The sequence below is a fragment of the Heliconius melpomene genome, chromosome 7, assembly GCF_056956725.1.
Source record: "Heliconius melpomene rosina isolate 202511_hmr_F chromosome 7, ASM5695672v1, whole genome shotgun sequence".
In the NCBI taxonomy this organism is placed as follows: domain Eukaryota; kingdom Metazoa; phylum Arthropoda; class Insecta; order Lepidoptera; family Nymphalidae; genus Heliconius; species Heliconius melpomene.
This window is the reverse complement of record NC_140395.1, coordinates 2,382,660-2,397,047: the sequence shown is the minus strand read 5'-3', so window position 1 is coordinate 2,397,047 and position 14,388 is coordinate 2,382,660. Positions and strand designations below refer to the sequence as shown.

The window sequence follows — 14,388 nt, the reverse complement described above, 5'->3', positions numbered from 1 at the left end:
ATCAAAAATATAAAAATCATTCAAATAAATCTCATGATCTCCGTTACCAAGTCATTATTCACTCGTCAAATCTAAAAATGATCCCCAAAATTTATAGCATATGTTAAAATTAGGCCCCAAAACCGTCCCCTTGGAAACACCCTAAGAGAAAATTACAGCCAACCCGCCAATTACAATTAGCTTTATTATGTAACTTTGTTTGATCAATCAAGGCCTTTATTGTATTAATTGTATAAAGAAATTTTGAGTATTTGACCTTGATTGGTTAAGATTTAAAAATTGTTAAGTAGAATGGAAAAATGGTTATTTAGATCCTAGTGTCAACACTTCATCCCGCAAACTTCCTCCGCATTAGAGACATTGCATGTGAACGCTGCGATCTATTTTACGAGAGAATTTATTCCCCTGAATCGCCAACCCCCCAATCATCGCTTATAGTCACAACATTGTCCCGGGCCAGAATATTCACAATATTTGTTGTTTTTATTTTTTTACCAGCACGCTATATCCCGCACAAAGGGAACCTGGGAACCTAGTGTTAAGACACTCTGCTCCTATTAAGATTCCGCGCGATTTCCGCTGAATTCCACAGCATTACATGTTGAGTGGCCCAACTTCTAAATTAAATATTTCACTTCCTCCAATAAACATGGACAGGACATGGAACCAACAAACCTGTCGCGTTCCACGCGTGCGACTGGGTACCCTTACAACCCCAAGAACATCTTACTTTCATATACATTCCTAATGAAAACGTAAAAGCTAACATACAGTTAAATCATCCACCATCATCGAAACTCAGCCTAAATAAAAACTACCAAATTGATGTTACAAGATACAAATTGTATCAAACACATCGTCATCATTCCGAAAATTAGTGAGCTTGTTCCAGAGCAAGAGTACTGAATTATTCATGTGACAGCACACTTCTCCCTCGTGTCAACCAAATTAAAGTAAAAAGTAAATATTTATATATATTTTGGACACTGTTAAATTTGATTTTACGTCCCATTAATATTCATTTGATTTCTTTTAAAGCGTGGTCGTGGTCGTGGTCGTGGTCGTTTGATTTGGCCAAATACGCCGTAATTGTTTGGATTTTGGTTAAATTTTACCTTTTTAGTTTTACTTTGCCGACGGTAGAGTTATTGAGTGAAAGAAAGGAATCTTTATTTTCAAGTCGTAATTGAATTATATTTTATTTGGCTTGTTTAAATATAAAATCTATTTGACAATTTAAATTCTTGAGTCCTTTTGAATGTAACTTCTTAGTTGTATCTTTTTGGGTTTAAAAATTTTAATTTTATCTTTCAAAACAAATTAAAGCGTAAATAACATTTTTTTAGTGAAGGTAGAAGGAACCTAGTGTTAGGACATTCCGTTCTCCACAATTCACACTTTTATAATGATAAAATTATATTTTTTAATGTAAAAACTAATTTATTTAATTAGCTTGACGATTTCGAATAATTACATATTGAATGGCGACACTCGATGTTGAACCTTGCCTCGAGATACACCAGAGTGAAAAAACAATCCCCCAAGTGGGGATGGAATCCATAACCATCGCTTTTATAGTGAAACCTTGTCCCATTGCACCACTATGGCATTTTTATACTAAACAAAACACTGAACGTAACATATTGCAGCAGATGGTCTGATACGAAAGTAGTATTTAGCGTCAGTTTGACTCTCTATCTGACATTTTGAGAAATAAAAAAGAATGAATACAGGTAAAATTAAAAAAACGTTTTTTTTAACGTGTGCTAAAGTTTCCACCTTTTATGATTAAAAATCATTCCTTTCTTTAGCTTCACGCTGTATGCCACAAATAGCAGTTAACCTAGGAACCTAGGAATTCTCATTAAGATACTTCCTTTCTTACTTTCCGCCGACCGGAGAGGAAATTCGTGTTGAGTGGCAAACTCCACTTGGCGCCCGCCTGTCTTAACAGAGCGAGGAAATGAAAATATTAAATATTTCATCGAGCCGGTATCGAATCTATAACCTACTCTTACAATCACTTACCTGCGCCACGACTGCCCTCAAATTAATTATTCACTCCGTATGTAGACAAAACTCTTCCGTTACCCATTGCCTGACAGACAACGACCAGACGGAATTACTGGACTGGACTCTAAGAGAAGATATCCTTAAAATCCAACGGGATCGGTACAAATAACGGAATTTACCATTTCACATCTTAAAGTTCACGGAAACAAAGTTGCGAGCGTCGTCGTCGTCATATAATGAGCAGTTATGTAGAGTACGCTATAAATAATAAAACATAACTTTTATTACTGCAGGTGCTCTCTTACTTGTAAGAAGTAGTTGTCATGTCAACTAATTTATATTAATAAGAAAATACGTTGTTCTTTTTATATAAAACTAATAGTTGTTTTAATTTCACTCTGTATCCCGCATAAAGCAGGATAGGCAGAAGGAACCTGGGAACCTAGTAGAATAGTATAGAATAGAATAGAATATACTTTATTGCACACATACAACCTTTGAAACATAACGGATAAATTGTAATGAGGAGAAAGGGGACAACGTCTCAGTGCAAACTTTATGAAATATAATTAAATATTATATAATATAAAATAAACTAAGTCAATAACATAAAATAAACTTACATAAAATGTGTTTAATGTTTATATACTTTACACATACATACATACATATATACATACAAATATTGAAAAAACAGTGTTAAGTACTAGTGTTAAGATTGGATACCTATTTAATGTTCATTAATAAATTGAAAGTTATTATCATTGTGAAGTTCCATTATTCAACGTGTCTCAAAACAAGACGGAGAGCGTAGAACGTAGTGTCTTGAATCTAGATTTCTTTTGACTATCTGAGTAAAAACAAAATCAACTTTGAATCTTTTATACTTTTTTATGAACCAAGGTTATAATAATATTTTAAAGAACCGTTCGATAAATACAAGAATGTTCTTTAAAGCCAAAACGGCTTTTCCTTTTTAAGATATTATGGAGTATCACCCACAATACTCCCTTTTTCGGATTGAGATCTAAGAATTTCTACCAAGGGGTACTCGTTTTGCATGGTTTTTATTTACTCGGTCATGATATGAATATTAATTGCATTAATTATTCTGAAAATTGGACTGCCATGTACAGATGTTATAATGCAGCTTAAGGATAGGCATGACTTTCTGAGAATGAGGTTACTACTTCGATTTCCATGATGATATGAAATATGTTTATGAATATTTGTTATTTCTTTCTCTTTCACTTTTAAAACACAATGTCTCAATTGGGTTGAAAATTGGGAACGAAATATCTCTCTTAACTCTATGTTCCCTATCTTTCCTGCTATATGGGCAAGAAATCATGCAACAGTTTTTTTATGATGATAAAAAAATCATTTAGATTCATTGTGTCTATCAAAAATACATTTAATGATTAATTCATATTTTATTGCTATGGCTTACTTCATTAAACAAAGTGTTAAGTATTAAACTAAAATGATTATACTTATTACTTCATCATAAATGAATGTTGAATTCAATATGTCGTTTAAAACAGTACTAATAGAGAGATAAATCAAAAACCAATTCAATTATCGATTCATCTTTATATCTAACACAAGCATCTGTCAACACTATAACAAACGCATTCGCAATGAAATAGTGATGTCCAAACAAGTTTTTTTTTATTATATCGATAAAAGATAACCGACGTATAATATAAAAAAAATAAAATGCTTTCGCGTCACTAATAAAACTGCGTCGGCAAATATAAAGACATTTTGAGAAAGACCCGCGAGCTTTCACTTACACCGATAAAAAGTTGGTTCACTTTTTACTGATTTTGACTGTTGCTTGAAATGGCACATGGCCTCGAGTTTGTATGTATGTATGTCATGTTATAACATGACAAGGTTAAATTTTATGTTTTGTGATGAAATTGGGTCATAATAAAGCAATATTTAATATAGTGGGTTCAAATTGTATATCTATATTTACAGTACTATACTCGTAAAACTGAAGAGATTGTTTGGTTAGACGTGCTAAACTCATAAACTACTGGTTTTCATTGATTTTATTTGTGTTGTATAGTTAATTTAAAGAATTAGGTTATAGGTTATACAGGTTTTTCTTTTTATATAATTTCCTAATTATCATTTGAGTAGGGGAGCAAAGACGCATATATATAAATATATACTTGAAAGATAATGGCTGTCAAATTAAAATTGGAACCATAATAGAGAAATTTTGAATTATCCTTTTAAAGTAAAAGTAAAAGTAAAATATTCTTTATTGCACACCAAATAATTAATTACAAATATGTTTATAATGATACAAGAAACAGCACAATAGGCGGCCTTATTGCTAAGCCAGCAATCTCTCCCAGGCAACCTTTGGATAGAGGAGAGCATTAATTAAATTAGGAGGGGTGTACTAAATAAATCTGAGTACTAAATAAAATATATAAATGGGCAAATATATACATACATACATACACTTATACATACACATTTTTAACTGTTTCTTTCTAATATACTTTTCTAATATAAATAAATAATAATAATAGTTATTTCTAATATACTTTAGATATATAATATATATCTAAAGTAGCCCTTTTTTAATGATATTTTTAAAAGTTATTCGTATTTGTGATTTTTTTGTGATTTGAATGTTGTAAATTCAAATTCTAAACGAGAAAAAATACATTTAAAATTATCAGGTGTCTTGTTATCACACAGAGGGAGGAAATGGAAATAATAATTACTCCGGAATGATAATTGAACCCAGAACTGTCACGTTCACAACCAGATGCTGTTCCACTGACCAACACCGCCATGACGGCCAATAATACAACACTATAAATATCTTCATTAAAAGAAAAATAAACGTTTTCATTTCACAAACACAAAATAATAGCAACAATAAAAGTCCTCTCGTTATGCTAAAAGAATATTAACTCCATATACGTCTCGACAAAGTATCGACATAAATTTTCATTGCGTAACCCATTAGTGACGGTCGGGGCTCGATAAAAAACTGTTTGCCGACATCGATACGCTATAAACGTGATTAGTTATCAATAATGTATGACGTATGATGTATGAAATATGATATCATTATATGTATATCATTCATACAATACATACACGAGTACAAGTTACATACAAATTCATTTAACATGAAATATGGGTTCGTTGTATTAATAATTTATTCGTTGGCTTACAAGTTTATTTATTGAAAGAATTGAATTTTGAGAGTATGAAATTTTGAGAATTAAGAAGAATAAGTTATTGAAGATATTGAAGAAAGAAGAGGAATAAGTTATTGAAGTATTTTAAAAAAAAAACAAACAGTATCACGTTTTTCTCTTAAAATAGGCAAAGTGATCTGACTGTGAAGAGTCTCCGATTCGAAGTGTCCGCCAATTTTTCGAGACATTACGTAGGTACTACGTAGCATAACGCCGCTCTTCGTCTGCGGAATCGGACCTACAATCTAATCACTAGGTTCCCTTTCCTTACTCTACTATATGCGGGATAGTTAGTAAGGTTACTTTTTTTATTAGGTATTGAGAACGCAGAAATTGTTTAAATAAATAGCTTCAAAGCCGCACCTCTCGGATACTGTACTAGCCAATTAAGCCATACACTTACGTCCCACATCCTGCTGCGTTTCATCTACAGTGAGGAATTTATATAGATTTTTTTATTTAACTTATTTTTATGAGATAAAAAAGCCATGAAATATCACTATATCAGTATCAAAGACAGATAATAACAAAAAAGATAATAATAATATTTTTTTTTTATCAATATTTACAGTTTTAAAAATATAAACTAACTTAACATAAGTTAGAGACTCGTACAATAATACTAGACCTGTATTGGGTACCCTTTAGAATATTTATTAATTTAGAATATTTATTAATAATATACTTAAAGTATTTTTTTTTCACTATTAGACTTTACCCCAATTATAGAAAAGTAGGCAATGCGAACACAGTACCCAGATACTCCGTTCTCTGCTTTCCACCCGGATTCAATAGTTACGGATCCAATAATTACGTGTTGGGCTGTGGAATTTAACGCTGCTCTTTGTCCTTACAGAACGTATAATTGACGATAACAAATTCCACCAAATGGAAATCGAACCCACGGTGAAATACGTAATCCCAGGTATATAATATAGAAATAATGAAATAACTCTCGAGGAAATAAATAAAAAACACTTTTATCATTCACTCGCTTTTTTTCTTTTGCACGGTAAAGCAAAGACAAATTCAACTGGAATCGGCAAACGCGACCGCGACGATGACTTGACGTATTTATGCCAAACGGATATTGAAAACTGTAGAGATAACTTCATTTATATACAAGTTGTCTTTTAATATTTTTATATACCATCGTAGAGCTGCGGTACAGAGTGTGGACACGACTGTTGTGGGTTCGATTTCCACTAGGTGGACATCCTCGCTCTTGAGATCTGCCACTCAACACGAAATGTCTCGGAAATATGACAGGAATTGGCAGACGGAATTTCATAGCATTAAGTTTCCTCTGCCTACCCAGCGACTCGTATATGCGGATAAATCGTGAAATTATTATTTTTTATAGAAGCCATAATGACACAGTTAAACATAATTCTAAAATAGTATCTATATAATAATATAAAAAATTAAAACCTAGCCTACACATTTCAGGAACGTAATTAAATAACTTTTTGAATTACTTTTTTAGCTTTTCTTTGTGTCTCGCCTATAGCACGATAGTCAAAGGAACCTAGTGTTAAGACTCTCCGTTATATCTGTGTCTATTTCTATTTATTTAACTATATATTTTGTTATTCGTTTTGCCAAAAACAAAACATTAGATCTACAAAATCTTTCACACACTTAACTAAATTAAACAAAATATTAAAACAATTCCAATCACTCCTCAAACTCTGAAGGTGGTCTCATTAAAATCGCATCGAAATCGTTTCCGCTCTATTTTAGGTAATGACTAAAACCTAATTATCATTTATGAGGACATCATCGTCAGTTCATTTAATTAAAGGCGCTTCCATCTGTGATTTTTAAATAATCTTTTTATAAAATATTTAATGGTCAATTCTACTCATTTCTATAGTGTTACGGATCAACTGGTAGAAAGTAAATCCTTTTCGGAATTAAAGTCTATTTAGAATTTTTCTTTGAAATGCGATTAGTCGATAATTATTTGATAAAATACGGGTTAATTGTGAAATGCTTGCTTTTATTATTGTAAATATTTTGTTACATTTGTTTTTACAAATATTTTGATAAATTTTGACCATTAGAAAGTTTAAAACAAAATAATAATTATTTTTTGAAAAAAATATAAAATACTATTTAACAACATAAATCCTAACAATCTCAGGCTATCTCAGTGTTCAAATTCGTATATTATACAAATTAAAATTATTTCTTATTATAAAACTTTTTTATTTCACGCTACGATACGTAACATGGAAGGCAGAGGGAACTTTAAATGTCAATAGGTACTCGTACATACATTGTAAAACAAATACTCATTTAAAGCAAATATAAAAATATCTCTCAAAATATGTTAAAAAACACAAAAAACTGTACATAGTCGAGCACAATTTACAAAAAAACCCAAGGAATAGCATCTTGGATAAAATAAAAGACAATTTCAAAAGGAACGCGTCTCCACGTCATTCAGTGTCCGGCGGAGGCATGCAGTTTTGTACCAGCTACCGTCTTTTTATTGAAAAAAAGTATGAAAAGCGTAATGCACGATTGAACAATGTATTTTAACTTCGCGAATTTAATAACCTATTTATTGGACGTAGTGTAAAGACACTCCGTTCTTCGCTTTTTGCTCAACGCCACATTTAGTCTTCTACATATACTCATATATAACTTGGCTAATGAAATATATTAAAATCGACATATTCTTTATTACAAGTAGTTTTGAATCGTTAAGTTACATCAACATGTCAGTAGTGTCAGTTGTTCCTGTAGAACTTCAGGAAGCTACTACTGGCTCCGAAGATAATTCCTCTGAGATGAACCAGCAACAGACTCAACAGTTAATCTTTTAATATATAATTTCCCGAGTATGCGACGTTAAAGTAAATTAAGGTTAAGAAATTCTATACTTTTTTCTGTATATTAGTGAAAATTAAGCAGTGTAGTAATCTCAAAAATATGTAACATAAATTTGAAATAGTAAAATGGTCTTAGCTAATATTTAGTTTAGTAATTTTAAAATTTCACATACACTTTTTGCTGAAATTCTCAAGCTGAAAAAAAATGGAGTAAAAATAACCACGATGACCCATTTAGCAGGCTTACACTCCAAGCTGACGATATGCAAAATAATCTTCACAACAAAATAAGTCGAGCTTTTGCATAAAACTTTTTCTCAAATTCAAAGAAATTTACTGGACACTAGGAATAGAAATTGCAGGAACTGTTTTATAAAAACTATAGAAAAGTAAATTTATTCATCACTACGGAGAGTGTCACTCGGGAGTACATTTTTGAAAAAAAAAATTATTAATAATTATAAATTACTTTAAAAAAAAATTACTTTTAAGTTACGATACGACATACTCTATTTCAGAAAATGTGTGAAAAATTTCATTTCATTTAATTTTTTTCTCCAGAACGGAATAAGTTTGTAAAATAGTTCTTTTAATATTCAATTAGATATGTACAACAATACAACAAGAAAACAGTTTTGAAAAATTACATTATGCTAAGTTTAGTCTGAAAGCTTTTTTAATGAAATTGTAGATTTCCAATATACATTCAACAAAAAGAGAAATGCCAAACAACACGCAATGCTTGAAAAAATTCAGCGCAAAATGGGAAAGGGAGTGACTAAATTCCCTCTTCCTATCCTGATGGATGGATACAGCCCGAAGCTGATTTAATTTTAATTAAAATATTACCGCATAATACCGTCCATTCAAGTGGTAGAATAGCTGTAGCACAAAGTTCTTAGTGCTATGCAGTCTATGCGCGATATTCCTTTGAAAACGCCGCCGGTCGGACGGAGCATGGCGGTGCATGCCGGCCTCACCAAACGGAAAAACTTACTAAAATTGTCGAGATATACTTATTTTTTAGCATAGGTATATTTTGTTCTTTGAGATTTTTTATTTTCTTTTATATATGTAGGTATCTATGTAATATTATGAAGCAGTATGTTTAGTTGAACGCGCTTATCTCGGGAACTACTTTTTCTAATTCAAAAATTATTTTTGGTGGTAGGTGGTCTAAAAACATAAGTTTATGGGGCAACAGCATAGGCCTTTATAACATTATATTGTTGCGAGATATTTTCACTTTCAGATTAATCCACGAATGTCACTTTATGATTTTAATAAAATATCTAAAATATAATATATCTAATTAATACACGAATTACCTAGTAGGTATCGCTGTTTTTTATCTATTTATTTTTAGAAGACTCTTCCGTTGCTGAATAACTGACAGACAATTCACAGACAAAACTACTGGACCAAATAACGGAAAATAGCCATGTAGGAAAGTTAGTGGGTGTACCGGAGCACCAAGAAAAGATTTTCCGAAATATTCCTTGTTGATACCAAAATCATCTGAAAAAAATTGATAAAATAATTCTTATTATAAAAGTATATTATAAAAACTTCTCTATATTTATATTTCAAACAATCTGTTGTACATACAATAATAATAAAGGTAATAATCCATTGCGGTCGTCCATATGGTTGCGGTGGCGGCCATTTTGTTTTATAATTTTTAGAGCATTGTCATGCAAAGTGCGGTTACGTTCAGCCTACGCTACGGCGAATTTATATAATAATTATTTTATTATTTCAAATATTATACTACTAATAATACCTTTACTTATAATTTTATAATTTATTATTAGTACATTTCATATTATTTTTAATATTAAATAAAGAAATTATACATAGATAAAATATTTTTACTTATAAATGAGTATTTACGTTTATATAATCTTTTTAAATAAATAAAAGTAAATACAAGAACAAAAAGTGAAAAAATACAAAAATATATAAAGCAATTTCGATATAACCTTGCGATGAAGTCAATTGGAGTGAATACCAATAGAATAGGTTAGGTTAGGTGACTTGACCCGGCTAATACAGGGGTGGAGTGTAGTGATGTGATATATCGCTTATCGATAAATATTGTTTTTTTTTATTTATGTAATAATCATTTATTGGCCAATGACTTTCTTATGGTCGTTCTACCTATTTTTATGCGCAGGAATTCTTATTTTGCCTTTTTTTATCGTTTTTTAGTGGATACACAAAAATATAGTAAATTTGTTATTTCGACAGAAATACTTTTGTCACAAAATACAGACTTTTATTTATTAAAAAGTAGTCAAAGATTTCATTGTTTACCTTCCGACGGAATTTCTTTCTTTTTAATTTTCATTATTACGTTAAAAACTTATAGATTTTCAAAGTAACTAATATATTTAGCACTTTGATTTCTTGAATATACTCGTATAATAACAAATATAACACAAAACGACCTTGCGAATCACTCAGTCCTTTTACTATCGCGGTATTTAGACCTCGCTGACGTTATGCTGCCTCTCCAAAATATTTTATACAGCTTCTAACATATTTACGTAAATTTGTCTTTATTTCAGAATAGTATGAAAAAAGTCTTTTGTGGAGATCTATTTTATATTTCGATTATACTCGAAGTTGCTAGACTCTGCCCTAGAATTTAGCCCAGTTTTACTTGTATTAATTGTACTTTAGTATGATAACGTCTTATTTTAAGCTAATTTGAATCCACGGATCGATATTAATTGCTATGACTAAAGAAAAGAACATTATTGATATTTAAATAAACTCAGCCATATTTTTAAAATCATCAGCTTATATAATTGAATGTTACATAATATTAATATAAAACGATAATATTATAGTGTCAATAAGCAATAACCTGTTGGTTGTGAGTAATTTGTCTTTGCAACGATAAAGTGTCGCGATACTTTAAATAACACTTCGTTAGCTTTCTAGTAAATGTCAGAAGTTGTAACTTGTAAGCTAACATTGTATGAAAACTATCTTTAATATTGAAATATTGAAATCATTTTTTTCCCTGCATAGTAAATTTCTTACATAATTGTTCGTGCATATAGCAAGTTAAGATTTTGCACAACACGCCAACGCGCAAGAAATTAAATTTATTTTAAATCACGACGATTCTAACCCACAACTATCTCGTTCATAGCCGCGCTGAGCCACTGTGCTATGACTGTCAATTTGTGGTGGTGTGTATGTGGAGAAGATAGTGACGTATTTGCCTTGTTTTCTAATTTTCCATTTAACAGTGCAGAGTAGCACAACTTTTTACTTTAGATTATGATTTAGGTGTATAAATCCATATAATATTATCGGTACGTATGAATTCGCAACGTTTGGACGTGAAATAAAATTATTTTACTAAAAATGACATTAACTTATATTAATGTGAAATATGTTAATTAAAATATTTATTATGTAGCGTTCAAAGTAAAAGAGGCGTAACTCGTAGTTTTTTATAAGAAATATTACACAAACAAATTTATTTCTTAAAAAAACGAACGACAAGGAAAAATAATATAAACCCTTAATATAAAATCAAAATTGCTACAATAAAATAAAGGTTTTTGCGTGTTTTCTACAAATTAATATTCAAAATAAAGACTTATACTACTTTGACGATGACAGCTCGTTATCAATTAAACACTTAATAATATATGTCACAGATTATATATTACAAAACCAGCAATTATACTGTAATTGTATGAAAAGATTGATTGATTTTAATTTTATACAAAAACATGATTTCGGCTTGATTTATGATAATGAACTTAATATAAATAATCACTATATTCACAATATTTATTAACTACATTACATGTAATGATTATATATGGGTATATCCTCAGATTTATATGGTTTTTTTTTATTTAAGGAAGCATAGCGTTGGTTTCCACTAATGTAGTCGCAACTTTGTTTGAAAAAAACATTGAATTTATTCAGAAGAAGATATCACTGAAGTTTCTTTGAAACGAAATATTAATATATTTCGTGTCCATTTTTAAAAAATCAATTTGAAATGTAGACGCATTGCAGGAGCTTGTAGGAGGCATTGCATGTTTAGTGGCGGAACTTAACGCCGCGCTTTATCGTTCGAATTCAAACGCTATCCCACTGCGCTACGACGACCTCATAAAAAAAGGCCTATGCACTTAGACATTCGCCGAATATAAAACAATAGTATTATTATTATTTTTTCTATTATCGATAATACGTATCGCATCACTAAATCTAGCTCGCCCTCGCCCCGCCTTCTGTCACGCAACCCTATGCGTGTTGCGTTGTTAGGAAAAAAATGTATCATTTGGTAAATTTGAATTTTATAGATTGATATACATATGTATGTGTAAATATTTATGTATTAGAAGAAATTGTATTTTTTTTAAGAAATTGTGCAGTAAAAAAACTTTTAGGAGAAAGAGTTACATCTCTTAAAAATTAAAAAAGAAGCTATGTCGATGGATTTTTTAATTATTCAATAAGTTTACTATTAATTTAATAAAAACGTAGAATTATATATTATTCGGTTCTTACTATAATTTTATATTGATAAGTTCGAATTTTTGTATATAGAAGTGAGGATATGATTTCCTTTCTCATTTTTTTTACTACCTTATAAGTAACGAAACTAGGCAACTAGTCTATACTTTAATTAAGCTAAAGAGTCCGTCTATTTGAATACGTTAATTTCAGGAACTCTCATAATGTCTTATATTCCACTTACCTATAGAGGAGGGCTTTAGGCTATATTACATCTCAACAGTTCATTATTTCAACCCTGGCAATAGCCGGGATTAATGCCAGGAAGAAGAAGTTAATTATTTCAACTTATTATAGCTACTATCATATAAATGCATATATATATATATTAAATTTTATAATATATAGTTTCATCAAGCTATTTCACATTGTACCAAATTCTAACATACCTATTCTCTTCCAGGTCAAGATTTGGTTCCAGAACAGGCGTAGTAAATACAAAAAGATGATGAAGGCCGCCCAGGTGGGCGCGCCGCCCCCCGGGCTCGGCCTACCCCCTGGCAGCCCGCCCAATAACAACCAGCTATTACACGGTAAGCCAAATATTTAGCGATCTTTTCTATGATTCAAAAGAAAAAAATATATTTTAAGAGAGAATAAATTTAATATTTGTATACATTTATATATTATATTCAACTCTAGGGAATACATTAATAATAACAATAAAAAATACACAAAATCTATGAAAGTACAAAAGGAGCTAATATAAGATAGAGAATATAAGCTTTTCCAAATAGCTTTAGTAATATAAGCTTTTCCAAATAGGTTCCTTCAACAATTATGGCATTCAATCATTTAAAAATATAATAAATTAATATTGTTTTATTATTTTGAAGTATTTTTTGTACATTCCTTTAAAAAAATAAATATATAAGCATTCGGCTTCTCCCCTGGATCAAGTGTGTACATATTTTTTCTTTCCATAGTATGTAAATAACACTTATTAAACTTTATTCCTTGTATTCAGGTGGAGGCGGTAGCTCAAGCGGTTCCCAACATTCACCATCAGCTTACCAGAGCGGGCCTACGCAAGCCCACTCGCCCACGCCCAGCTCTACGCCAGTATCAGAGCTCTCCCCTGGGCTATCTCCCACTGGGACACCATGGGACGTGAAACAACCACCACAGCCGTCTTGGGATGTAAAGGTTGGATATGTAAGAGATTTTTGTTGGAATATTATTATTAGGGACAATTAATTGAATTTAATACAACATATTTATTTTTAACTAAACTCTGTATTCCTCATATAATGAGTACTTAGTGTTAAGGTACTCCGAATCGATGAAGATCTAAATGGGAATCTTTACCTAACATATAAAGATAGAGATAAAATAAATATTTAATTATTTTTCACATATTTTCATAGGCAAAATATAACCTAATTCTTTTGTTACAGCCTACAGCTGGCCGATCTCCAGATGGAACTTCGTGTGATGTGAAACCACCTCATCAGCAGTCGTGGGATCCAAGAGTTGGATATGTAAGTCTATCTTATCTTCTCGGTCAAGATTTTTTTTAGGTTTTTCTATAGCTTCAAGCTGTATCCCTATTCCCTATGCATAAAGCAGGGTAGGCAGAGGAAACCTAGTGCTAAGACTGCGTTCTTCACTTTCACGTAATTTTAGAGATTTTGCGTGTTATGTTTGGTTACAGGGCTCAATGTCTATCTTGTTTGTTGCTAGCGTAGATAAACTTATTTATTTGAACAAAGACTAAAAAACCAAAATCCCAAACAATTTCCGAA

General features: G+C 30.9%; 1 protein-coding gene across 4 annotated transcripts in view; it reads left to right on the top strand.

Annotated features, from left to right (window-relative positions):
- LOC146537298 (homeotic protein distal-less-like) overlaps window positions 1-14,388 on the top strand; it is a 94,767-nt gene that overhangs the window by 76,837 nt on the left and 3,542 nt on the right. For 2 of the 4 annotated variants that reach the window (XM_085187667.1, XM_085187665.1), the window contains exons 4-6: window positions 13,047-13,176; window positions 13,611-13,789; window positions 14,041-14,124. In XM_085187667.1, the coding sequence (XP_085043793.1) occupies window positions 13,047-13,176; window positions 13,611-13,789; window positions 14,041-14,124 (393 nt within the window). Of the gene's footprint in view, window positions 1-13,046; window positions 13,177-13,610; window positions 13,799-14,040; window positions 14,125-14,388 lie in introns of all 4 variants that reach the window. The other 2 variants (XM_085187666.1, XM_085187664.1) reach the window with 1 other exon arrangement.